The sequence below is a fragment of the Panthera leo genome, chromosome A1, assembly GCF_018350215.1.
Source record: "Panthera leo isolate Ple1 chromosome A1, P.leo_Ple1_pat1.1, whole genome shotgun sequence".
NCBI lineage: Eukaryota > Metazoa > Chordata > Mammalia > Carnivora > Felidae > Panthera > Panthera leo.
This window is the reverse complement of record NC_056679.1, coordinates 95,042,203-95,069,992: the sequence shown is the minus strand read 5'-3', so window position 1 is coordinate 95,069,992 and position 27,790 is coordinate 95,042,203. Positions and strand designations below refer to the sequence as shown.

The 27,790-nt window shown below is 45.7% G+C and overlaps 1 protein-coding gene across 4 annotated transcripts in view; it reads left to right on the top strand.

Moving 5' to 3' along the window:
* The window catches only part of SEMA6A (semaphorin 6A), a 134,720-nt gene extending 122,024 nt beyond the window's left edge, over positions 1–12,696 (top strand). For 3 of the 4 annotated variants that reach the window (XM_042933541.1, XM_042933530.1, XM_042933517.1), the window contains one exon: positions 8,399–9,962. In XM_042933541.1, coding sequence (XP_042789475.1) covers positions 8,399–9,597 — 1,199 coding nt within the window. In that variant the 3' untranslated portion in view covers positions 9,598–9,962. Of the gene's footprint in view, positions 1–8,398; positions 9,963–10,384 lie in introns of those variants that run through there. The other variant, XR_006200958.1, reaches the window with a different exon arrangement.
* Positions 12,697–27,790: the final 15,094 nt, after the last annotated feature.

The following is a 27,790-nucleotide window of genomic DNA, read 5'->3' as shown; positions in this document are numbered from 1 at the left end:
CTCAAGTTGTAGTGAAAATAAGAATCATCTGGAGGCCTTGTTAAAACACAAATTTCTGAGCCCCAACGCCAGAGGTTCTGATTCAGAAAGTCTGGGTAGGACCCGGGGATTTGTATGTTTAACAAGTTCCAGGTGATGCTGGTATCGAGCAGCACTGATTTGGGACACTTTCCAAGTTGTTATGTGTTATCCTACTTAAGGTCCTTCTCTAATATTTTGTTTTATTTTTTTATTTTTAATTTTTTAACGTATATGTTATGTTTGAAAGAGAGAGACAAAACATGAGTGAGGGAGGGGCAGAGAGGGAGACAGAATTGGAAGCAGGCTCCAGGCTCTGAGCTGTCAGCACAGAGCCCGATGTGGGGCTCGAACCCATGAACTGAGAGATCATGACCTGAGCCGAAGTCAGACGCCTAACCGACTGAGCCACCCAGGCGTCCCGTTTTTTTTTTTTAAATCTTGACTTTTCTACTCTTGGCTGACACAATCAAACCCTACCAAAGTGTCACATTAAAACAGTCTACCTTGGACCCTGTACAAGGCAGGTAACCTGTCCAAAATTCTAGAAACACTTCCATTACAGTACATTGACCATTAACAAATGCCCTGCACAATGCCAAGTGCTTTACATGCGTTCATTCGTTTAATCTATTAAATCCTTCCAATGACACCCATCTGCTAGCCAACACCACTAATGCTCAGAGGGACTAAGTGACTTGTCCAAGATCACAAAGCTCGTTAGTTCTAAAGCCAAGACTTAAGCCCAGGTCGTTATGTTCATGTTCTTGACCAGTTCATGTTCTTGACCAGTAACACCCAGCCTCATTCATAATCCAGATCCCAAGAATGACATCTCCAGCAAGTTTAAGTTGGTAGCTTTAGTATTCAAACAGCCTTGTTTCCTCCTATTTGTGTCGTCTTTGCTTTGTGGAGAAAAAAAATCAAAGCGCTGAAAATAATCCAAAGAATCACCTGAATTTAACAGTATTAGTGAAATTTTAGTGGGAGATCCACTTCCCCATTTTGTGGTTTTGATGCCTTGTGAGAGCAAAGGAAGAAGATGGGATTAGAAAGTCGGAAAATAGAAATGTTTTGTCTGGTTTCAGAAGAAACTCCTTAGACACTCGGTTTCCAGTCTAATTAGAAAGAAAACCTTTAAAAAAAAAAAAAAAGGAAAATAAACCATGCAAATTTTGCTAAAACTTTGCCCATCTGAAATGATCATCACCTTTACAAAGACAGTGATAGTTCTAACACGTGAAAACACTGACCCACATTTCAGGATATGGCTTTTAAAAGTTATCTCATCATGACTCCCAATCTAGACTTCAATCCATGCTACGGAGGTAGCATTCCCATTGGTGGTGCCGTGTCTAAAAGGGTACAGCAGAGAAGGATCAGAGATGCCAGGATTCCCACTGACACAAGGGAAAATGAAGCTATTTCTCCTCTAAAAAATGTGAAATAGAACGAACTTCATGCTCGTTCTCCCTTTTCTACCTGTGATGGCATCCCAACAACAATTTAAAAAATGCATCAATTTCAAAGGTGAGAGAACTGGAAGTAGATTCACCCATAGACAACCACAGTAAGCACTATTTCAATATGTGAGTTTTAAAACAGCTTCTGAACTGAGATATTAAGCAGCCAGGAAGCTGCCTCTACTTTGGCATGATCAGTCATTAACTTCATACATCTTGAAGACCATGGCGCCTCCTAGTACCTAATCTGCAGCCTGCCAGGAAAAAAAAAAAAAAAAAAAGGAAAATAAAAAGGAAAAGGAAAGTTTGAGTTATAAACTCTGAGCCCATTTCCAAGGCTGCTGGCGGTTCAGTTTATTCTTAAGCCATCTGGATCACGTTATGCCCCAAGACAAGAAGAAGGCTCCTTCCTGCCGAGATAACCACAGAGAGTTCCCACTGCGTTTTCAGTATGGTCATCTCCATCGGGTGGGGCATGGCTTTGAGGATAAATTGTCTCCAGCGAGGGTTTTTCCCCTATTTGTTTTCTTCTCTCCTTAACAGGGATTACAGCCTGTCCACTGTGGTTAGCATCCATGATGCCTGGCCTATGATTGGTTCATTCATTCATAGTGCCTTGTAGGACTGTCAGCCTGGCATTCTGTTGCAATAAGATTTTCAAACAAGAAAAATTGGGTTGTTAGATTCCATTCACCCAAGTTGTTATGAGGATTTCAAGGAAATTGCAGGCTTGTCTTCCTATAAAGGAAAATCAAGGGTTTATTTTTAGGGGATCCTACTCCGGGGGCTTTTCTTGGTGTTTTGCCATCTTTGTTAGCTCTCAGACCCAACACGAAACTCTCTCTGGCTCCGCGGCAAAGGAAATGTCCATTCTCCTTTTTGCCTTTGCATATGTCTCTAAAGGACACAGAGAGGCTTTGTTGTCTTTGTGGTCATCGGGTCTGCTTTACACAGATGCCTATTAATCACTTCACTATGGAGACAGACACATCCATCATATCACAGCAGCTCTGAAACAGGCAGTCCAGTGAACAGGGGTGAGAGGGGAAAGTGCACACTTAACCATTTCAAGGTCCTAGCTGCCAGGGGCTCCTATACTTAGCAAGGTAATTGGTGGGGATGGGGAGGGCTCCTCCTTGGTATTTAGCTTAACAGGTGCAGTGATTTTGTGTACTTTTCGTTTGTGTGTCTTGTTGCATGCTTTGATAGAACAGACATCTCCTAGCTTCTGTAGGATACAGCGGATAAGTATAGTGGAGAACAAGTTTTAATTTTAAAAAGTTATAGTAAACTCAGGCGGACTACCTGTACTTCTGAGGCAAAGCTGTTGACTCTGAAGCCAGTAGTTTTTTCGAATAATGGAGTCAACATCAAGCAGAGTAAGCTGAAAGTCAGCCTTCTCAGGCAAGACAACCCTTAGAATTGCAGGTAAGTTAACCAAGACTTTCCTTCCAAAACTGGCTTGTCCACCATGTCTTTTTCAGTCATTCAAGGCTTTTCACAGCCTGCTTCCAAATGGTGATCAGCTCTCACTCTTCTGTTGCCTCTACAAGTACTCATGCATTCATTCACTATTTAACAGATATTTACCGAGCACCTTTATGCCTGGGAATTTAGGGGTATATCTCCCTCCTAGAGAAGAACAAACGTACAGTAATGTAAAAGTGATGAGTTAAGAGAGAGAAGTTAAGGTCTCTGGGGAACTTAGGAAAGAGCTAACCCAGTTGGAAGAAGTTGGAGAAGGCTTCCTCTTTTAAGCCGAGGCCTAAAGGAGAGGGTCAGAGGAGTGGGAGGTGAGCAGGGATATTCAGGACAGAGGGAAGAGACTATGTGAAAGTCCAGAAGCAAGTGAGAGGATAGCCAAGTGGCTGGTGTCTATAGCATGAGTGACTAGATGGGAGTTCAACTATCGACCATTATGAATACAGCTTTCACTTCCTTCCCTCTGTGCATTGGTTCTTACTGCTGCTTCAGCTGCCATCCTCCACATCCTTAAGGCCTGCCTTAAACGCCACTTCCTAGGCTGAAGCAGAAGCAGTGTATCTCTTGATGCTTCCAAACACTTTGGATGCTCACATGTGAGCACCTGCCCTCTCCCTTAACTGGATCGCAGAGTTTGTGCCTCCTTCACCTTTGTCTCTCCACAACCTGGCACAGTGCTTTGGTCTGTGCTCAGTAGATGCCTGCTGAAGGCACCAAGAACATTACAGTCCAAGAGGGCATCTTTTCTGAGGTCTGCTGTCCCAGAGCCTGGCACTGGGCTTCCAGGGCAGACTAGGCAATTGTAGAGAACCCAAGAGAAGGGCTACCGGAAACCTTATTATATATAACAATCTGGTGTTTGAAATTTCAATATGCCTTCATGTGGTCATCGTGGGAAAAGTTAGAATTGTGTTGGACTTCCTTGAAGTTTGTAACTGTTCTTATTTTAATTACATTTTGCAGGGCCTGGAGGGTGGGGTTGTTCATAATCTTTTCATGGCTTCAGCCTCCAAAGAGCTTAAAATTGTCCCTCTGAGACCTCCCTCTGCAACCCTCCAGCATCTAAAAACTCTCTCACCTCAGGGGGAAAAAAGTGAAGATTCTATTCTTTCTCAGTTCTGCCAATTTAAGACATGATTTCAGAGAAATCTCTAAGCCATTGTGTGCCTTGCTTCCTGCAATAGGAAGGTGGAAAGAATAACCATTTAGCACCTCATGACTGGTGAGAAATAGTTGGTGGTTAATGAATCAATGCAAAGGCTGTTTCAGATACTGTTTTCATTATATGCCCCATTTTCGACTGGTGAGAGTAAAAGGCCCAGGAGTTGGTAGAGGAAGGCATTTCAATGCCCCAGGATAGAGAAGCCAACTCTTATTGGTCCTCCTAGTTGGGGGGGGGGGGGGGGGGGTGCGGGGAGCGAGATACCTGGAGATGGAGTATGCCACCCTACAAAGGCCCCTCCACTTCCCCAGGATTTCCATGCAACATCAGAAGCAATGATGTTCAGCCAGCTCCCTTTAAAGAGTTGTATTTTTTTTGAATTATTCAATTATTTAATTCCACCAGAGCACCCAGTTGTTACAAATAACTCATTTACCCTCAACATCTCTTTTGGAATTATCCCAGAATGAATTTCTTTTGATTTTTCAAATAGTTCCTCATTATCATTTTGAACATACACGGAGCACCTTTATAAATTTGTTTTGTCTAATGGATGTTAGTATTATTATATTCTGTTCTATGGATGGAGATCTAATTTGGTTCTGTGACTTCAGGTTATGGTCACTCCAAAAATGACCCACCAACTTTAGAGGCCCACTTAAAAGGGTCTCTACAATGTACTGCAAACCCATTTATTCAATAATCATTTATCAAGTGCCCAACTAAGATCCCTGGTGATAGTAAAGGTTATAAATGCATATAAACTAGAGTCCCTGCCCTCAAGGAGCTGAATCCAAGATTATTAGTCCACCAGAAGTCTATAATCACCGTGTTTTGTTCAACATTTCCCGCTTTTGTTGTTTTACTTACTTCACAATGCAGAACCTACAGGCAGTCCTGAAACAGAGGTATGTGCTCTCTTACGTTGCCTCAACACATCATCCCTTTGGCAGCATTTGGACAGCACAAGGTCTGGAGCTGGGAAGGGCAGGTCCGCCCTCCTCCCCAGGGAGACCCATACATAACAAATGGAATGAAATGGAGCAGCTGTGACTATTACTCTTATGCCCTCAGTGAGCTACTAACCCACTTCTCTTCTGTGGCTTCTTTTGACCTTCAGATTTGTCCAGCAAACTACAGCATTTAAGTTCTTTCTTATTCGTCACTTCATTAGATTCTTGCAAGAACCCCGGAAGGCTTTAAGAGTTGCAAATGAAACAACTGAGGCCCAGAGACGATAAGTCACCTGCCAGAAAGGTCACACAACAGCAAGTGGGAGCTTAAGACCCCAGGCCTTCGGAGACCACTAGTGCTGGTTGCACCCCCACCCCTCTGACAAACCCAGTGTGTTTAGTTCTTGACAGTGACCAATGTCACAAAGTTGATGCAATCATTTCCATGAATGCCCCTTTGCCCTTTTCACGATATAAGCAGAAAGCTTTAAGTTTGGAAGGCATTTTCCAAGAATAACTTAGAACTTGTCTTCTTGACTGCTCTTTCAACTTAATCTCTGATCTATTTCCAACTTTGGACATGGGATTTCTGAATTTACACAAGCAGATGAGGGAAGCCACCTGCTTCATGGTAGTGATCTCAAAACTGAAGGGATGCAAGTTTTTTAAGGGCACTATTTACATAACATAATGAGATGGGGGGGGACGGGGGAGGGGTGAGACACCATTTTTCTCAAAGGTCAGACCCTACTTGATTTGTTAACAACCAAAAACTTGAACTCAAATGTTATTCCCTTAAAAATGTTCTTCCCAGTAAAAATGCAAGTGCTTTCCATGAGATTAAGACAGTCAAGGACCTTCAGACATCAAAGAGGAATATTTGGGAACTAAAAGTAAAGCAGCCCTGGATAACCTTGAAACTTTTACATTTTTCCCAATTAAATAATGAATAAAATACATGGGACTGCTTTAGCCTTATTCTTCTTTCCCAGTTCCTCTCAAGCTGAGAGGCAATTTAAATTGTAAAATACCAAAGTCAACTGTAGATAACTACCTATTATAAGTATGCATTTATTGGGAAGACACAGCCCCATAAATAGTGTTGCCAAGAAGAGATCCATGAAATACCCACTAAGAAAAATTTACCTAGTTCCCCCCACCCCCACCCCATGGGCGAGGTCTACCCTGTGGTTAAAATTCACTGAGATCACCAAGTCAATGAGGGAAATCAAACCCATTTTATTCACAGGTGTACATTTTTGTGCCATTGTATGTAGGTGGTTAAAAATGATGTTCAATAGAACACCAAACATAATCAAAACCGAAAGAAAATCAGTTGCTATTTCAGCATTACAACAAGGAAATGCAAATTTAAGGAAGAAATTTTCATTAGCACAGTTCCTCTGTGACTAGGTATTAAAACAGATTTAAATGCAAGGCACCTCACCGTTTGGGAAGCTCCACGATATAAAAGGTGTGAGTTATAGCTGAATCCCCTGCTGTTTTTTGCTTCTCTGTTTCTACCCCCTTAAAAGTTCACGAAGATAAATCTGGAAATATTTGAGAAGTGTCACATTTGGAAATTATTCAGAATCTTGCCATCTTACAGACTTTTTCCCTGGGTGAAGTGCCTGCTCTGCCCTTCATTACCAAGGGCATTTGTTTAATCACAGAATCTTTGTTTCTCAAGAGGTATCTGCTGCTTCTATTTATTCGCCCCTGAAGTCACAATCCTTTGTCACAGGACAATCATTTCCACAGCAACCAACTGTGATGTCACAACTGAGGGGAGGAGGAATGTTTAGAAAGAAAAGAGAAAGAGAATGTTCTTTTCCACAGGCAAAGGCTTCTGAGTTTTAAAACCACGGCTTCACCAATCAAAATATTTTAGCAGAAAGATCCCATGACAAAGCTGCACTTCTTCAAGGTCTCAGCTGTGATGGTTACAAAGTATCTCAGCAGAAGTTGAAGGGTTGCAGGTTGTGGGTTTAGGAAGGGGTAAGAGTTTCATTTTGCTTCATTCTAATTCTGTGCCAGCAATATCTGCCAGTAAAATACATTAAACATATTCCAGAAAGAGTTGATTTAGTAGATGAAAAATGTTTCTCCTGAGACCAAAGAAGGTACATTTTCTGTCTTACTATCATTTCCATAATAGGAACAATGTTTATATTTCCTCAGCCCATGCAGTATCTCTAACGTATTCATGTTCTTTCACTCTCCAGAGGCAGGAATTGAGGTATTTGAGATTTTGTTTTTAGCTACCGCATCAAGCACTTAAGATCTGACAATTGTGATGTGTATTCTCACTTGGTATTAAAAACTAAGAGCTTCAGTGTTTCCATTTGATTAGAGTCTCTCAGCTTGGTGGCTGATTAAGCAGGAACAGGGAGAAAGCAACTTTCTTCAAAAATACAGCATCTCGGTTAATGTAGTGTAAGATTATTGACGGGTGTAGTCACATAATTTTTATTAAATTGAAGAGATTAGCTCTGCAGAAGAATCTCACCGTGGCAGCAAACCCTAACTGTAATAATGAGACCTGACGCTTCTCAAACCCACTACAGGGCCCCAAATGGTCTTTTTCTTCCCCTTAAATATTCTTTCAGTTTAAGGAAGGAAGAGCTTCATTCACATATTCAGCATATTTACCTGAAATTGAGTGCACATGGGTTTTTGTGGGGTTTTTTTTTTTTTTGAGAAGGATGATACAAAATCAGCATAAACATTTGTAATGTGAGCTTTAACTGTTTTCTTTCACTGTAAATGACACACGTGCTCTTTCCTCCAGTTGCCTGAAATGCAAACACAGCTTTTCTCCAGATAGAGGCCACGGGCCCCACAAAGAAGTCATAAGAAAAGACCCTGGAAGCCTAGAGGGTTGTGCCATTTGTTCATTTAATGGGCATACAATTGTTGCCTCTTCCTCTCCCGTACTCAAAATATCTCCATTATCCCAATGTTATGAGGGTAAGATGGAAAAAAGATGAAGGGGGAAAGGAGGAGGAACAAATTCTGGAAATGAAAAATCATCATATTCCAGGGGCTGAAACAAAGTAGAAAGAGCATATACTTGACAGAGGTTAAAGCACTTTTTCAGAACACAAAGAAGCAACAAAGGAAGTCTATTTGCATACTCTACGGGGGGGGGGGGGGGGGGGTTAATTAGTTAACGTTTGGCAAGCTGCGCCCCAAGACAAGTTGTGCAGAGGTGCTATTGTCACTTATTACTGTTATTAATTAACGGGGTGAACTTCAAACCAAAATAAGCCTCGCGGTGTGCTTTCATGTCTTAAAACTGTATGCGATGTCTATTGCAGGAGTGATTCGGGAAAGTTACCTCAAAGGCCATGACCAGCTCGTGCCCGTCACCCTCTTGGCCATTGCGGTCATCCTGGCTTTTGTCATGGGGGCCGTCTTCTCCGGCATCATCGTCTATTGCGTCTGTGACCACAGGCGCAAAGACGTGTCCGCCGTGCAGCGGAAAGAGAAGGAGCTCACCCACTCGCGCCGGGGCTCCATGAGCAGCGTCACCAAGCTCAGCGGCCTCTTTGGGGACAGCCAGTCCAAAGACCCGAAGCCGGAGGCCATCCTCACACCACTCATGCACAACGGCAAGCTCGCCACTCCCGGCAACACGGCCAAGATGCTCATCAAAGCTGATCAGCACCACTTAGACCTGGCGGCCTTGCCCACCCCGGAGTCCACCCCAACACTGCAGCAGAAGCGGAAGCCCAGCCGCGGCAGCCGCGAGTGGGAGAGGAACCAGAACCTCATCAATGCGTGCACCAAGGACATGCCCCCCATGGGCTCCCCCGTGATCCCCACGGACCTGCCCCTCCGGGCCTCCCCCAGCCACATCCCCAGCGTGGTGGTCCTGCCCATCACGCAGCAGGGCTATCCGCATGAGTACGTGGACCAGCCCAAAATGAGCGAGGTGGCCCAGATGGCGCTGGAGGACCAGGCGGCCACCCTGGAGTATAAGACCATCAAGGAGCATCTCAGCAGCAAGAGTCCCAACCACGGGGTGAACCTCGTGGAGAACCTGGACAGCCTGCCCCCCAAAGTCCCCCAGCGGGAGGCCTCCCTGGGCCCTCCGGGAGCCTCCCTGTCTCAGAACGGCCTGAGCAAGCGGCTGGAAATGCACCACTCCTCCTCCTACGGCCTTGACTATAAGAGGAGCTACCCCACGAACTCGCTCACGAGAAGCCACCAGGCCACCACTCTCAAAAGAAACAATACTAACTGCTCCAATTCCTCCCACCTGTCCAGAAACCAGAGCTTTGGCCGGGGAGACAACCCGCCCCCCGCCCCGCAGCGGGTGGACTCGATCCAGGTGCACGGCGCGCCACCCTCCGGCCAGGCCGTGACTGTTTCGCGGCAGCCCAGCCTCAACGCCTACAACTCGCTGACGAGGTCGGGGCTGAAGCGCACACCCTCGCTAAAGCCGGACGTACCCCCCAAACCCTCCTTTGCCCCCCTTTCCACATCCATGAAGCCCAATGACGCGTGTACATAATCCCAGGGGGAGGGGTCAGGTGTCGAACCAGCGGGAAAGGCCAGGCGCGCGCTCAGCTCGGCGAGGCCCTCCACTGCCTGAGTACCCACCAGACCAAGATGGCCGCGGCGGAGCAGAGGACGCTGGGTCCCCCTCGGGGATGCCGGGGGACTCTGGGAAATTGGGCCACGTGGTTTGGTGAAGGTTTGCGACGCGGGACTCACCTCCATTCTCGGACTTCACTCTCCCGGAACACCGTGCAACAGGTCGGACTCACGAAAGACTTAAATTATCATCACAAACATGAGCCAAAAGCACATAGCCACCCACCCCCCACCCCCACACGCATGCGCGTGCGCATCCGCGCACGCGCACAGGCTCTCACACCCACGTGCGCGCGCACCCACAAACGCGCGCGCGCGCGCACCCACACACACGCACACACACACACGCACACACAGGTGAACGACTGCAACGTCTTTGTCCATGACCGCACGGGGCGCTGCCGAGCAGGGCTGGCGTTCCACCTGCAAAACACAAATACATTTTTAAAAATCATGAAAATTCAAAAGACAAAAAAATAAAGGATTCATTGATAATTCTAACTCAGACTTTAACAATGGCAGAAGTTTACTATGCTCAGATACTGTGAAATGCCCACCAGTGTTACAGCTTTCTGTTATTAGCAGATTAATGCCATGTTGGGCAACTATGTCATAGATTTCTGCTCCTCTCTTTTAATGAAATAACGTGACCGTTAACGCAAGTAACTCTTTATTTATTGTTCACCCTTTTTTTTTTCCTTAAGGAAAGGACTCTTCCATATACCATCCTATGAACAGCTCTTCAGAAAGCCCCTTGAAAGTTAAACTATTTAACGTGAAATCCATTAACTGGAATAATTGAGTTTATTTTTACAATAAATTCACTGAGTAAATAAGTTGGAGCTGGAATTCTGAGCTTTGTGTTTGGACTGTCTGATCTCTAGCTAAAGGAAAAAAGTTGACAGGGGAATATTTATTCAAATCAACCAGTTAATTTGCTGGCCAGGTCTCTGGCCTGTAACATGCAAAAAATTAATTAGCTTAAAAGTCCTTCCAGATCCTAACTTCGAAAGCAACCGGGAGAGGAACTTTTAGAATGACACATCCACGTCCCATTTCTGCCAACATGGCTTTGTCAGTGGTTCCTACTTTCTGTGAAGGCACCAGCTTGTGATACCCATCTCATTTCACCTTGCATGTGAGACCGCAAACAAAATCCACTAAAGGTGTGAACTAATTAATACGCTGGCTGCTACCTTGCATAAATTAATGGTTTGCTCACACGGGTTTTTCGTGGGGTTACATCTGTGAATAGCCTCTTTTCCACATGTAAATTTGTGCCTTACACCCTGAGTTGTGTACACTTGTAAACTGTCGTTATGATCCACTTCCCCCCCCTTTTGAAATAAATGCAGATATTTATTTGACCCTCCCTCCCCCCACCCCCACTCCAGCCCTCTGGAAGATTAGCATCTAGCAGATGGAAGAAGAATGTAGTGGTGATGGTAATAATCCTGCAGCCTGGGAGAGCTGGGCGGCACCACGCCCTCCGATTCACACTTCCTTCTAGTGCCAACTCCACCCACCCCTTGGCTGTGCTACCAAGCATGGCCCCCAGTGTTGTGGGTGGCAATACCCTTTCTCCCTCCAGCGTTCCCTCCTTCCCTTATATTCTCAGATCATTTCAACATCGTGATATCCTCATTGGCCAGCAGAGAAGGGTCTAACGTCCCAGCTCCTCATTTCTGCTGTGTCCTCTGGCTGGAGAACACGCTGTGTGCGGTTGCCAGGCACCTGGGAGGTGTCTCCAAGCCATGGGCTCAGCACACACGTGCGCTGCACACAAAGAAATGACGTGGAAATAGATGCAGGTGGGCTGGTCCCTGCTATGATGGATGAGTAACTCCAAGTACAAAGCCAATCACAACGGATGCTGCAAAAACATTGACTGGGGTGGAAGATTTTTAATTTTTTAAAAACTTTCTTCATCCTTGTGTTGTTATTGTTTGTACGGGGGCGGGGTGGGAGGGTGTGTGCTTCCCCCTGGTTTTCATTAGCTGGAGCACACAGAGGGGACTTTTGTTTACTCTATCATGAACAAAAAAATTGTCAACATACTGTAAACGGTGAGCATTGTTTTGGGTTGTTGTGTTCTTAAACAGTTAAACAGTATATTTGGTGGCCTCTTTATTTCTTTTTATTTCCAGTTTGATCTTCTGGGTTTAGTCTTGTCTTTAAAAGAAAAAAACTTTCAAAAAAAGACTATTTTGGACAATTTTGAGGTGGCTGGTGAAAACGTGGTACCTCCATAATCAGAGACCTAGGTGTGTAATGAGGACACGTGCATATGGCCTTCCTTTCCTGTAAACATCCCTTGCAGCTTTGCTGCCGTGCGGGCTAGGTTTTTGCTGTTTTGTGTTGTCCTGTTTTTATTTTGTTTTGTGAGCGGAATCAATGTTCACCTCCTGAGAATTCCGTGCCCTGAAACCATGAAGTCTTTTCTAGAAACTGGGATAATTGTTTTTTACCTTGACTTTTCTTTGGAAATGCAGAACTTACTTAGGAAAGTGATGGGTATACACCCCCCTGCTACCTTCTCCCCCACACTTGACTCCCAAGAGCATTGGCCACGCAGCACCCACTGTCTTGTCCCCCATGCGTGGGCATCATTGCTTCAGCCGTGTTACGGAGACCTGTGTCAAAACTTCCATCCCACATCCCCACAACTCCTCACTTGCTGTGTTCTCCCTGAAATGCCCACTTGTATTGAGCTGGTCTTTTGCATTTAAGCATTTCCTTCCCCTTTTTTTTTCCCCACTGCGCGTGGGGGGAGGGTCCATAAACCTGAGTGTGCCTTTGCTTTCCACCCTTGCTAGACACTGGTAGATGCAACAAACTCAGATTTATATTTGTTGTAAAGTTGTAAAAATATTGTGACGTCACCAATTTTCCTTCCATCTCCACATCCCCTAACATCTGATTCATGACTTAATGTATGTTGTAAAATGGGAAGAAAAAAAAAAGAAAAGAAAAAAAAGGAAAAAAAAAAGACAAAACAAAAAAAAAAAAACAAGGAAAAGGCTCTTTATGACTTAAAAGTAATAAAACAAGACTGTTCTACATTATCATTTGTGTCCTGAATGCTTTTATTTATCTCTTAATTTTCCCCTTTGGAACCCCACCCTTCTGGGGTTGGACTTTACTCTTCTTCCCATCTCTGTCGGGTTTCCAGAGCATCCATAACGATGTGGTTAGACCCATTTGTTTACAGTACTCACACCCTTCCCCCATCACCCACCACCACCCAAATTATTGATGTGTTTTCTCTGCCTGCACCCAGCCTGGAGCAGAGTTGTAGCAGAAACCGCCGGTAATTAAAAGGCAGAGCACGCATTGACTCCCTCTATTCATTTTACGCATTTTCTTTTTATGGGCTTGTTCATCATCAAACATTTATGGTAGGCTTGATAGTTTAAGAGATCAAGGCTAGGATTTTAGTATGTAGGGTCCACTAAAAATAGATCCTTGCACAGATGTGACTTCAGCCTTTTTACATATTAATAAGATGAAGGGTGCCGGGATTTTACTCCTTGTTAGCATTTCTCTCTCTTGGAACCCAGAAGACACGGTTGGAGGTATATCAGGACGCAGCCCTTGATTTTTATTTTGCAGAAAAGCATTGCGAAATGCCTAGATAAGGTTTTCCCCTCTGGAGTGTTTTTAAAACACTTATTTACATAAGTCCGCAGCTACAGTATTTTACTTTTGACTTTCTGAAACAGTGTTTTAGGTCAGTCTGCATGTGGGAAGCTGCGGGGTGGGTTTCAGTTCACACGTATAACCATCCAGTCACCTTAGGGTATTTCCAGTTACATTTCCCTTTTTTTTTAAGTTTATTTATTTATCTTGAGAGAGAGAGAGAGAGCGAGAGAGAGAGAGCGCATGTGCTCAAGCAGGGGAGGGGCAGAGAGAGAGGGACAGAGAGAATCCTGAGCAGGCTCTGTACTGTCAGCCCAGAGTCTGACGCGGGGCTCGAACCCACGAACCATGGGTTCATGACCTGAGCCAAAACCAAGAGCCGGTCGCTTAACCAAATGAACCACCCAGGTGCTCCCGCCAGTTACATTTCTTGAATCCCATCCAGAGGGTCAAGCATGTCAGGCACACAAGTTGACTAGAATGTAGTTCTTGCCTCATCACTTACACGGAGAGATGGGCAGGCTCTTTGTAATTGCCCAGGAGGAAGTGGCCCAAAGGTTTGGGGCACAAGGGCTACATTTGAGCTGGTTCTTCAGAGAATGAGTTCTCTGGACAGCTAGACCAGGCAAAAGGGATAACTTGTACAAAGTAGCCAAGTGTGCTGTGACTGGGAGACAAAAGGTTTAGGGGCCTTGAGCAGGGTCGTTGAGATGAACCTGCTAGAAGCAAGGCTGCGAAAGGGAAGAGGGGCCAGGTTACCATGCGTTAGGCTTTTAGCTGATGGGCCGCAGGGCATCTTTGGAGTGGATGAAGCAGGAAACACATGTGTTTGTGCTTTAGAAATCTACCTGGCAGCAATGTGGAAAATGGATCAGTCCACAGAAAGTCTGTGGACCACCGGGCAATGCGCCAAACGGCATACCAAGTAGGTGGGAGCGCCACAAGCAAAATCTCCCATGTCTGACTTCAGATTCTTTAGAAAAGAGAATTGAATCTGCTCTGCAACCGTCCCTTCTTTTGCTAAACTGAAGATCTTCCTCCTCCTTATGTGACCGACAGGTTTGCCCTGCCTGGCTGTCACTAAATGTAGAACTGAAAGCTAGTCTGAGTTTCATTTTTAATTTTTTAAATTAATTTATTTTGAGACAGAGAAACAGGGAGAGCACAAGCAGGTGAGGCGCAGAGAGAGAGAGAGAGAGAGAGAGAGAACCCCAAGCAGGCTCTGAGTTGTCAGCACAGAGCCCATTGTGGGGCTCCCTTTCACGAACCTGTGAGATCATGACCTGAGCTGAAATCTAGAGTGAGACACTTAACCGACTGAACCACCCAGGCGCTCCTGACTTTCATTTTTAAAAAAATGGGGAAGCTGAGATCCACCAAATGAAAGGATTTGCCCATGACCCCAAAGCTGGCGATACAGCAGCTCTTCCAAGAACAAATTCATTGTCTCTTACCTCCATTCATTTACAACATTAGAACATTATTAGCCAGGAAGACATGACCCCCCTCACTTGGTCTCCCTCCTCTCAGGAAGCCCTTTGTACACACCTCCCCCTTCCCTGGTGGGGGATCCCAAATGCCTTCAACTGGGCTGAGTGGAGGGGGCAGGCTGGAGCTTGAGTCACACTGGTTTGAAGCTGACAATCCCCTCAGTGCAACCTGACACCTGCTATGGTGGCTTTTGCCCCAGTCAGCTTTGTTCTGGTCTGGTGAAGAGGAGTCCCAGGCTGAACAGGTGCAGCCTGTGTTTTAGCCGGGGCCCCAGGGATGTCCTCACTCAGACTCGAGGAGTGCCTCTGATAAGCCAGCTTTTTAATTGTCGTGTTTACTCTCTCGCTTGCTTGCTGCAGGGTTAGTGGTGTCTACAGGGTGCTTTCAGACTGCTGGCCCCAAGGAGTGGCTGTCCCGACACAGCCAACAAGCCAGGCATTCTATGGGGCCAGAGCTGGCATCTTAGACCTGCCTACCTCCCTCAAGCGCCATGTCAAGCAAACACAAACAGGTCTTGTTGTTCAGTCTTATCATTTGGCAGAAGGCACACAAAGTACCCCAGAACCACAGCGCCTAGGTTTGAACAGCCTGAACAAAAGCTCTTTCAAAAAATTCATTCAGCAAGTCAAAGAAAAGTGATCTAAAAGGCACCTACATTCTCAGGCACTGGTATATTTTTTTTGCTGGAGGCAAAGGGGTGAGGGGAATTTAAAAGAACGCCTTCGTAACAAAATAACACGATTAAGACCATAATCCTCATCCTGGCTGAGCAGTGTGACAGCTGGGTGCATGCACCCAGTAACCCTTAGAAACCCACATCTCACGCTTGTCTTAAAACCAGGTGGTGTCATGTCTCTTGCACAGAATTGGGAAGGAAGGGCTCACATTTATTGATCGGGACTGCCAGACAGATGGGGATCTTCAATATTCCATTTAGAGTATTGTGTATCTTTAGCTCTAACCCCCCCGGGACGCCTGGGGGTGGGGGCGGTTGACCTCAACAGAGGGCTAGGCTGCACTGATGTGCATTAAATGTGGCTGGGCAGAAAAATGGGCAGATGTCTCTCTAGCAAATGGAAATGAAATTTGAGCAAATCAAGAGAGGCAGCTGAGTGGTGGGGAGTTCCCCATCCCTCCTCTGCAAACACATCCACACACACACGTGCCCACAAATGCTACCATGAGGCTTTTTTCTCCAGAGTCTAATACCAAAAATGTCACGGAGGTCAGAACCCGTGTTTGCTAAAGGTGGACCCGTTGGAATTTCTTTCATCCCATTTCCTGGTACAATGTGGGCTTCACCTCAGCACTTTCTAGTTAAAATTGAAGTGTCACAGGGGTTCTTGGGTGGCTCAGTCGGTTAGGCGTCCGACTTCGGCTCAGGTCATGATCTTACAGTTCATGGGTTCGAGCCCCGCGTCAGGCTCTGTGCTGACAGCTCAGCCTGCTTTGGATTCTGTGTCTCCTTCTCTCTCTGCCCTTTTCCCGCTCGCATTCTGTCTCTGTATCTCTCAAAAATAAACATTTTTTAAAACAATTTTTTAAATGAAGTGTCATAAACCGTAGTCTCAGGAATGGAAGCCAAGACTTTGCAGAGGAGCCTGGACATGGGTCCCTTTCAGCCCTGTGGACAATGACTCCCATGACCAGCAACTTTTTGATTCTTCTAATCACTTTCACATAGTAGACTCCGTCAGGAATCATTAAGATCATCCCCAGAACAAGTCATTGGTCCTGTTAATGGGCTGCAATAATGGTCCAAATAAGGGGATGCTAATGAAGGAGAAAAATAGGTAACCATGAAATGAGAAGCATTTTTCATTGATGATTTTCAGCCAAAAAAAAAAAAAAAACAGATGAAGGTGACATTGGACACAACACCAAACGCCAGGAGACCAACAAGAAAGAGGTTCAGGCGGGATTCCCAGGGGTTTCCTAGGATGCACTGGATGATGTAAAATCTGTGTGAGAGCCCAAAGCTCTGTTTTCTCCTGTTCAGCATGACAACTGCCTTCAACCACATTTACAGGGTTGGTAAGGAAGGGAGCCGATCTTGACAAACTTAGTATCAGTTCTCTGGTGTGGATGCGGAACATTTTGCACACAGAGGGCACAAGCATGAATTTCAACAAGAGAAATGGTCAGTAACAATGACAGTTTACATTGGTGGCATTTTACAGTTTGGAGACCTAACCTTGTCCATGGTATTCTTTGATCCTCATAACAGCATCATGTCTGAGGCATCCTCATTTTACAGGGAAGGGAATTTGGAGAGAAGGAATCTATTGGATCACCGATAGACATGAAAATGGAGTCATGTTTCATAAACCTGTGTGTTGACATCACCCTCTCGGCCCCCTTGGGGACACCTCAGGTTACACAATCACTCCGCTTCACCAAAGGGGAAAAGCCACCCACAGCATTTCCCAGGAGACACGGTTACAACAATAAAGCCTCCGAAATAAAGGCTAGGCATACACGTTCTATTTTAAGGGCATTGTGCTCTAAGATTTTTCCATCATTAAAGAACACATCTCTTCCTTCCTGCGTCTGCAAAGTCCTGATGCCAGCAGTGTTATTACGAACTGTCAACAAAGCAGGAAAAGAGAGAGCTGAAGCCAAAGTCAGTGACCTCCCTTCTGGAGACGCACCCTGCCACCTCCGGGGCAGTGACAGAGACCCTCAGTGGGAAAAAAAGGGGATGAAAGGCCAGCTTTTACAGATTCTTCATCCTACTCAAGCCACACGGATCACAAGAGAAGTTCGAGGAGCTTAAGAGAGCGCAGGGTTAATTGGTAACAGAGAAGAAAGGCCCTACACCTACCAGGGTAAAGAATTTGCTCCCCCTTCGCTTCATAGAAAGTAATTGACGAGTAAGAAATATCACTCTTGCTCTTCACGTTGGCACCATTGACCACTTCGGCACTATGGGTACCAGGTCAACAAAGCGACTTCCTCTCTGATGTCAACGATGGGACCATTTGGTTGAGAACTAGAGGTGCCTGCGTGGCTCAGTCAGTTAAGCGTCCAACTTTGGCTCAGGTCACGATCTCAGAGTTCATGAGTTTGAGCCCTGTGTTGGGCTCTGTGCTGACAGCTCCAAGCCTGGAGCCTGCTTCATATCGTGCATTTCATTCTCTCTCTCTGCCCCTCCCCCACCTGTGCTCTCTCTCTGTCTCTCTCAAAAATATAAATAAATGAAACATTTTAAAAAATCACCCAGAAGGAGACAGAAGGTAGCAGTGGCCTCTACCTCAGTACCTATCTTCCTCCTCCATATCACTGCCCATATTCCATGTTGCTCTGGCCACAGACTAGCCCTCCTGGAATGAATAAGCTACTTGGTGTGAATGCACAGGATGCAGCAGAGGCAGGACCACCTCTCTGCAGTGGGACGCCTGGCCTCCCTCCTGCCCTGGGGACAGTGTGGCCCAGCCAGGTACTACACGCAACTAGCTTCTTCTGCCCTCAGAAGAAGCCGGCATCTTCCATTAGCCACCATGACGGATAGCCTTAGGCAATTTCACTCAGAGGGAGGGGGAAAAGGCCATTCTTCTTAGAACTGCACTGTTCTCTTTCTGCTTTGTATTCGTTTGTTTGCCAGTTGAAGCCCTGTTCCCATAAAGCCTTTTCCCAATACATAGAAATGCTTTTGGGGCACCTGGATGGCTCAGTCGGTTAAGTTTCTTCAGCTCAGGTCATGATCTCACGATCTGTGAGTCTGAGCCCCGCGTCGGGCTCTGTGCTGATGGCTCGGAGCCTGGAGCCTACTTCAGATTCTCTCTCTCTCTCTCTCTGCCCCTCCCCTGCTCACACTCTGTCTCTCTCTCAAAAATAAATAAACATTAAAAAAAATTTTTTTAATGCTTTTTAGTAAAGACCAAGGCTGTTGCCACCAACTTTGGTAGCACTGGTACAAGATATATATGTAATTACAGTTGTTACACAGTGATATCCATCTAATTATGTACTCAGTAAAGGTAGCAACCTTTGAAACAACTGATATTCCCTGATCTGAAGGGTGCCCGTCAATAACCGATTGACTTTGTGAAGGAAGTTTTCTACTCCAAAGGATGCATTCCAGGACAACATCAAATGCTAAAGTTCTTCTGAAGACCTCCCTTCTCCATTCCTGGGAAAGGATACATTTTGTGTGTGTACAGGAAACAGAATTGTCTACTGAAGTTTGACATAGGTGTTGGCTGATTTAAATTCTTACCGGTGTTTTATTTAAGAACCAAAGATTCATCCCTCTTTGTTTCCAGGGTGAAGATCTGTGATCACATTTCCTGCTTGGGGAGAAGAAAGAACGTGTTAGACTTATATGTATGAATAGAAATAGGTAAACAGTCATATTTCCTTCTGACTTTGTAATTTAAACAGTGTAAGTCAGTAGGGAAGGGCTGTATTTGGATCCAAAGTACGTGAGGTGAAAATTACTAGGTGTTGGACCATCTGCATTTCGTTTTAATTAGGTGACTGTAATAGCGAGATCAAAAACTTCTCTTCGTCATTCAATCTGGGGAGCTTTCTAATCCAGAAACCAAAGGGCTCTTTCTGTCCTCCGGAGAGAGTGACCCAAAAAGGTCCTCTCTAATTACTTGGCCAGAACAGCAGACAGGCCTGGGCCAGGGACAGACCAGGGCTCAGTGGTGGTGGCGTCGTGAGGGTGAGGTGCCCCGAGACCAGCCCCCACAGAGGCCAGTCCCCAGAGGCTCTTAGAACAGTCATCCCTAATCTGGCAACTGGGAGTTTCAGCTTCTCCCAAGACAAAGTCGCTTAGAAAGCACACCCGTGGTGAGTCTGTGGGCCTGGCTTCTAGTCTGAGCTGGCCTCTGTGACTGCGGGGCAGTCTTTCAAACTCTCCACAATTCACCTTCTCCAGCTGCAAAATCGATTTAAATCATGGCTGTGCTGCCTACCCCACAGGAGTGTGTAAAAGTCAACTGAGGTGAATGTTTTACCGGCGCCTGAAAAACTCCAAATCCCACCATGTCCTTCTTCTCCAACTTGGCATTCACACACAAGATCCCAGTCCTCGAAATCTTCAGATTAAATAAATGACTCTGAGTCCCCCATCCTGCTGATAATGAAAATGTCTCTTTTCTCTCTCCCCTAAATACTCCTTATCTGCCAACAAAAGCAGCCAGCCAGACCTGGTTAAACAAAAGCCCTGCTTGGCCGGATAGAGTTCTGGCTCTTTGTCACACGTATAGCCATCTGTGCCACAGGATGCCTGCACGGAGGCCTGGGGGGCTCTGAACACCTCAGGGCCGTCCTCTGCCATTCCCCCATGGCTGGTCTGGGGAGAACAGAACTTATCATCACTCAGTCGGGCCTCCTGTGCTGTCTGGGAAGTCCTATCTGCTTAGCCTGAACTGGTGCCTCTGGGCAGGACTCTCTGGACCCCAGACTGGACCCAGAATGCACTACAAAGAACAAAACTATAAGGTCCCTCACCCCCTTTGTCCAGGAGGCTCCTGGCCATCAGTACAGGATGCCTGGAGGCCTTGGATTGCCCATCTGCTTGCTGACTTGCTCTTTGAGCCGATTCTCACGGCCCTTTTCCCTGCACACACCTACATTGCTGCCCTGCCTGGTCCCAGGGCCATTCCAACCTCAGAATCTCAGCTGCGGTTAACCTGGATGGAAGTAACTGCTTGCTTAGCCCCAAGCCTTGTCCCATCTCCTGGCCAGAGACTTGAGACATTTCTTTTAAGAGAAAAATTACTTTGTGACACGGGCGCCTGGGTGGCTCTGTTGGTTAAGTGTCTGACTCTTGATTTCAGTTCAGGCCATGATCTCAGGGTTTGTGAGTCCAAGCCCCGCGAGGGGCTCTGCTCTGACCACGTGGATCCTATTTGGTGTTCTCTCTCTCTCTCTCTCTCTGCCCTTCCCCTGCTTGTGCTAGCTCTCTCTTTCTCAAAATAAATAAATAAACTTTAAACAGAGAGACAGAGAAACTACTTTGTTGTAAGAATAAAGCAGGGCACCTCGGTGGCTCAGTCGGTTAAGCGTCCAACTTCGGCTCAGGTCATGGTCTCACGGTTCCCAAGTTCGAGCCCCACCTCAGGCTCTGTGCTGACAGCTTGGAGCCTGGAGCCTGCTTCAGATTCTGTGCCTCCCTCTCTCCCTGCTCCTCCCCTGCTCACACTCTGTCTCTGTTTCAAGAATAAACGTTAAAAGATTTTAAGAAAAAAAAAAGAGTAAAGCATCATACCAAAAATGTAAGTGATAGCCATTATCTCATGGTGCTGAAAGCCCCTCTTTTTGGAGATGAATAAATCATTTTGAGACATTGCTCAAAAACACACTGCTCGTTGGCAACAGATTTGATGGCAAGAAGTGGGTAACCCAGTTCCTAATTCACTGCCTGATACCATACTCTGTCACATACAGACTTAACTTCTGCAACAAAGTACTGCCAGAACAAGGCAGCTGAACAAAAGATAGAAATTTGTTTCACTCTTGGGGCACCTGGGTGGCTCAGTCGGTTAAAGCGTCCGACTTCAGCTCAGGTCACGATCTCGCGGTCCGTGAGTTCGAGCCCCGCGTCGGGCTCTGGGCTGACGGCTCAGAGCCTGGAGCCTGCTTCCGATTCTGTGTCTCCCTCTCTCTCTGCCCCTCCCCTGTTCATGCTGTGTCTCTCTCTGTCTCAAAAATAAATGTTAAAAAAAAAAAATTAAAAAAAAAAAAAAAAAAGAAATTTGTTTCACTCTTAAGCAACAGCCCCACAGCACGGGATCCATCACTGGTGGGGCAGCTCTGTAATCTTCCACGTGTGGCTTTAATCTTCTGATCAAGACATTTCTCTTCGTGCCAACTTCTCCAACAACAGGGAAGGCAAAGGAAAGAGTGGGTGGAGCATACCCAGCCATTTTTAGGGGCTATTCCGTAGTGGCACAGAATACCTTAGTTCACATCCTAGGAACACAAGTACACTCACAGCTGTGACTACATCAGGCAGCAAGGGAGGCTGGGGAGTGTAGACTTTAGTGCCTTGTGACCTGCTAACACTTGGGAACACATAGTGCTTTAAAAATAGGAAGGAGGGGCGACTGGGTGGCTCAGTCAGTTGCGGGTCCGACTCTTGATGTTAGTTCAAGTGATGATCTCACACTTGGTGGGATTGAGCCCCGTGTCTGGCTCCGTGCTGAGCATGGAGCCTGGTTAACATTGTTTTTCCCTCTCCCTCTGCCACCCTCCCTGACTTGCATGCTCTCTCTAAAATAATTTTTAAAAAAACAAAAATGAAAAATGGAGCGGGAATGCATACTGCAGGAAGTCAGCAATCTGCCACATTCTGTACACAGAAGAACACGTAAATCTTATTGCATAGTACATACATGTAATATATGTGTGCATGTGTGCATAGGTGCACATACACATTTTACAAAAATAAATTTTAATCAGCCACTGCACATGCTACATCACCACCTGTCTCTACCAAGCTTACCCTGAGCTCCCAGGCAGTATTGGGCTCCCCTTCCCTCCTCCCCTCCAAAGCATAAAGATCTCGAATGTGTAGCACCATGTATTGGAAAGATATGCTTCTCCATTCACCTGTTAGCATATCAAGGGCAGGAACTATATTTTTATTTATTTGTTTGTTTGTTTGTTTTTACCTTAAAATTTTTTTTAACGTTTATTCATTTTTGAGAGACAGAGGGAGACAGAGTGTGATTGGGGGAGGGGCAGAGAGAGAGAGAGACACAGAATCCGAAGCAGGCTCCAAGCTCTGAGCCGTCAGTCAGCACAGAGCCCGAAGTGGGGCTTGAACTCACAAGCCATGAGATCATGACCTGAGCCGAAGTCAGACGCTCAACCGACGGAGCCATCCAGGTGCCCCGATTTATTTATTTATTTTTACCTTTATAAGTCCATAGTCCACACTGAGTTGGGTAAGTTGTAGGTGCACCACAAATCATTTGCTAAACTAAGTTATCATCAGACATAAGATGGTAAGGGGTGAGTCTCCACTCACATCCATACAGAAACGATATTATTGCTAAGGAATTGCCGTGGCCGTCATAATAGCCATAGCATGAATCCCACGCTCACCACCGGATGCCAAGTACTGGGTTATGTGTTTCCCCAGCATTAGCCCCCTCAATCCTTATGAGAATCCTACCCTTTGTTCCTTCTTTTGGAAAGGTAAGGCATCTGAGGCATGGAGAGGTTAAAGAACTGTCCCACATTCACTGAGCTAGTAATTGGCAGACCCAGGGTGTACATTTGGGTGGAACCCATAGCCAGTGCTTTTAGTCATCCTGTGTCTTATTAAGGGAGGTGAGCTAGGGAATGCTTTCTTTTCTTTTCTTTTCTTTTCTTTTCTTTTCTTTTCTTTTCACATGACAAAGAAAGCCTATTGGAAACCAAGAGATAGCCAACCCTGTAGGGAGCTAGGTGATTAATGACACCAGGGATGGGAATCACACTAATCCCTTAGGGACACTTCCAATAACCCAGACAACATGCAGCCCACCCCACGGATCGTCCATACGTGCACGCCCACGTCAGTACTTGGCGACGCTGGTCCTGTTTTCCGAGGGTTTTTCACATAGGACATAAAGTTAGGAGCTGAAATCTCAAGTATTAAAAGCAATCAAACTTTCCAATTCCCTAAATCCTTGACCCTCATGAGATTCCCCACTCCACCGCACCTTCAAGAATCTTCATCGTTTGCACAACGATAACAACTGACTATGTAATGATAGAAATTTATGCATGTAATGTAATATATGTAACGTAATATAAATCATGATGGCAGAGCAAGCATTAGGGGACTCTGAGGTGGTGGTGACATTGGGGACACATAAGCACATCAGCTCTGGAGACCAAGCCTATGCGTGCTGAATATCAGAGAGAGGAGAGAGAGAGAGAGAGAGAGGTTTATTTCTCCCTTCGCTGATGCTCTGCTGTGTAAGTGCTGATAAGAACCTCCTAAAACTATTTTAGGAGATATTTTAGTGCAACTTGGGTGTGTTGGAGGGGGGGGAAAGACTCATGATTTGAAGGCAAAAAAGACAACAAGATTTGATTTCACAGACACTTCAGAAATAATGGCATAATCTTATCCGTTTACAGCAAATACAATCAAGCATTCAAGCCCCCGATAAAGGTGTAGCACCGTCATTGGGGCAGCAAACTGCAGATTAAGCGCTTTTTTTTTTTAAATGCTGTTCAAATTGCCTGTGAAGCAACCTTTTATGAGATATGATGGTTCAAACAATTTTGCAAAGAGCAGAAGACAAAGAATACGTTTTTACACTGAACTGGTTTCCTAGGAAACCCTGAAAAAAATGTAATATGATATCTCTTAGAGGTAGTTCAAGGACCAGGACTCCACTTTACTTATTTAATTTTTTTTTTGAACGGTGTTTAATATCTGCCTCTCCCCCTCTCTGCAGTGGGAGCTAGAAGAGAACAATCTTTCTTGTACCCAGCAGCGGGAGTGTCCTCTCATTAATTGAGTGCCCGATCTGCACAAAGGAAAAATATTTGAGCCAAGTTGAGCCTTCATTACACTCTGCAGCAATTTAGAGTAAGAAATTAAAGGGATAGAATTTGAACTTTTTGCTCTATCATTAAAAAAAAAAAAAAAATCCCCAAATCCCAGCTAAGACATTAAAGAAAAAAAAAAAAAAAAAAAGCCAACCCACTCCTTTTCAAACCACATCTAAATTAATCTGTTTCAAGGTCTTCAAATACCATTTATTTTAGGTTTATTTTTACTCTGGCTCTCCATCCGTCTCTGTGATGTGCTGGCATATGCAGGCTGCTGGAGGATGCCTGAATTAGCAGGCTTACACATCTCCCAAGTTCAGGCGCAAGATCACCAGGGTCTAGAGGTGGCAGGGAAGCTGTGGACGAAGAGATGGGGAGTCTGCAGGTCAGGAATCCTTCAAGGAGCATGAGGCTGTTTTGCAAGGACACCTCCACGGGCCCTAATTTCCATCAGTCATCACTCCCATCAAGAGGAAATCAAAATAGGCAAAGTGAGGGAACATCTGGGCTGTGTGGGAAGGAGTTAAATTTGATTTTCAAATAAATAAGGCATCTAAGCTTCAAGTTGCACTTATTCAACAATTGGAGATGGAAATCATAATGCTGGCTTAAAGAGGCTTGGGATGTGTCTGTGGGCGCAAGGTGGGGAGGGGGCTGCGACCTCCTGCGAAGGTCCTCACTCGTGGCTCTTTCCCCACCTCTGTGCAAAGACCTGGGGAGGGTCTGGAAGAGGCGCACAGCCAGGGAGACCGCTGGTGATGGACTGTCTCTCAGCACCAGCAGACCACATACATCTGCCTTTCGTCACCATCACTGAGTCTGGGTGACCATGACATTCTGGGAGCAAACCTCTTCAAGCTGAAGACAATACCATTGTTTCTCATTCAGGATCTTTGAGCCTACAAGCCTTTAGGGTCACCAAAACACATTTAATAGCTGCCTTTTGGGATGCGACAGTTGCCCAGGAAGAGAGGGACACCCAGAACTTGAAGACCTTTCACGAAGATTTTAAAAAACCATGAGGGACACCTGGGCAGCTCAGGCGGTTAAGCGTCTGCCTCTTGATTTCGGCTCAGGTCATGATCTCACAGTTCGTGGCTTTGAGCCCCACGGCAGGCTCCACACTGACAGTGTGGAGCCTGCTTGGGATTGTCTCCCTCCCTGTCTCTCTGCCCCTCCTCCACTCTCTCTCACTCAAAAATAAATAAATAGACTTAAAAAAAAATCTAGGGGCGCCTGGGTGGCTCAGTCGGTTAAGCGTCCAACTTTGGCTTGGGTCATGATCTCACGGTCCGTGAGTTCCAGCCCCGCGTCAGGCTCTGTGCTGACCACTCAGAGCCTGGAGTCTGTTTCAGATTCTGTGTCTCCCTCTCTCTCTGCCCGTTGTGTTCTGTCTCCCTCTGTCTCAAAAATAAATAAACATTGAAAAAAAATTTGTTTTTTAAATCCAGGCAAGATATTTCTTAAAAAAAAAAAAAAAAGAGAGAGAGAGAGAGAGAGAAATGCCAAAGCAACAAAAGAAGGTTGACACACACAGTAGGTACCCTCAGGGCTTCATGGGATCCAGCTCATGCCAAAGGACATGGTAGGCCCTGAAGGGACCCTACAATGCCAGCCTACACATTTATTTTTTAAATGCAGGTTGAGTTGGAGTTCTATGAATACAGGGAACCTCATTTGAAGGTGGGAAATCCAACTTTAAAAGCAGCTGCAGCATAAGTGGAGAAAGAAGAAAGCAACCCTTCCCACTTGCCTCGGTATAATAAGGAAACAGGTGAGCACAAGCCAAAGGTACACATCAAAGTCTCAGGTACCAGTGGACATGTGGAGGCCATGTTTCCTTGCTTTTTTTTTTTTTTTTTTTTAATAACAGCACCCTATTTCCCTTTTGAAGAGTGGTGTCCCTTCGTCATGATCTTGATGGGGGCCATAAATGAAGGTTGCTTCTTCTCCCCTAAACAAGAGGTGGACAGGTGACCCAACCTAGATCAAAGACTTTCCCCAGAATCTTAAAGAGAAAGATGTCCTCCGTAGTTAGCACTCATGCCTTAACAGTTGGATAGTCACCAGGATGCACCCTTGAAAGCCGAGGCTCAGTCTTCAGAGCCAAAAGCTACCCTGAATATGGCGACAGTAAAACATCCATATCCCCTAAGGGCCGGGATGAGTGTAGTCTGAGGGGAAAGGCACATACTAGCACATGAGGAAGTGAGACAGGAAGTAGAGGCCATTGTAGGAGCCACTGTACTGAGTCTACCACAAGTGGGACTATAGGCTGCATCATTCAGCTAAATCACCCTTGGCAATCTTCTGGAAGCCATGGTGATTAATGGCAGTTTGCACCCAGCAGTGGTGAACCAGGGGGCACTGAACCTTCTGGATATAGGGTACAACTTGGGGACCAAAATAACATGACACATAGTCAGGATTCAATTGAGTAAAATCAGAGTTCATTATCAGGATATGGGGTTATCTCAAATGTTGACTGTAAGAGTTCTTTGGGCCTCATGAGGGCTTAGAACCCAAAACTTAGAAAGTCAAGAAACAGGGTGCTCTCTGTTTCTCTCTGGAGCCCCTTGGCCTCTAGTGCCCTGTCTTGGCCTAGTCCCAGAGACTGCTGCTCTCTGACCATCTACACATGAGTCTAAAGCAGCCACTCCAGAAAGGTAACTTTCAAAGCACATGAATTCTCTGTTTAAATATTTGACAAAGGGGCGCCTAGGTGGCTCAGTCCGTTAAAGCATCCGACTTTGGCTCAGGTCATGATCTCGCGGTTGGTGAGTTCGAGAAGCGTGTCAGGCTCTGTGCTCCATCGGTGTCTAGATTCTGTGTCTCTCTCTCTCTCTCTCTGTCCCTCCCCCACTTGCACTCTCTCTCAAAAATAAACAAACAATAAAAAATTGTTTTAAATAATCAATCAATCAATAAATACTTGGCAGAGATTGACCAGCCTTTCTGAGGCTCAGCCTTCGGATTTGGGATTGGAGCTCAGGGTTTGGAGTCTATAGCTGGGGTGGCTGACACCAGGGGAGGCCAGGAAGACATCCTGTGCTCCAGTGAGGCTCCATGCAGATGAGGCATTGCCCTGTCCTCTGGAGAATTTCTCAAGTGCCATCTAAGGATAGAAGGAGGGAGCACAGTCTGATTTGGAGGTTCAAGAATTACCACTTTTCAGCTGGGAGGTTGGGGAGAAAACCCAAATCTTTCTTTCTTAATCTTCCTGAGCTCCCAATTCCTCATTTAAAAAAAAGATAAGCTTTGGGGCGCCTGGGTGGCTCAGTCAGTTAAGCATCCAACTCTTGGTTTTGGCTCAGGTCATGATCTCACGGTTTGTGGGTTTGAGCCCCACGTTGGACTCTGTGCCAACAGTGCGGAGCCTGCTTGGGATTCTCTCTCTCCCTCTCTCCCTCCCCTCCCCTGCTCGCTCACTCTCAAAATAAATAAATAAACATCCAAAAAAAAGATAAGTTTTT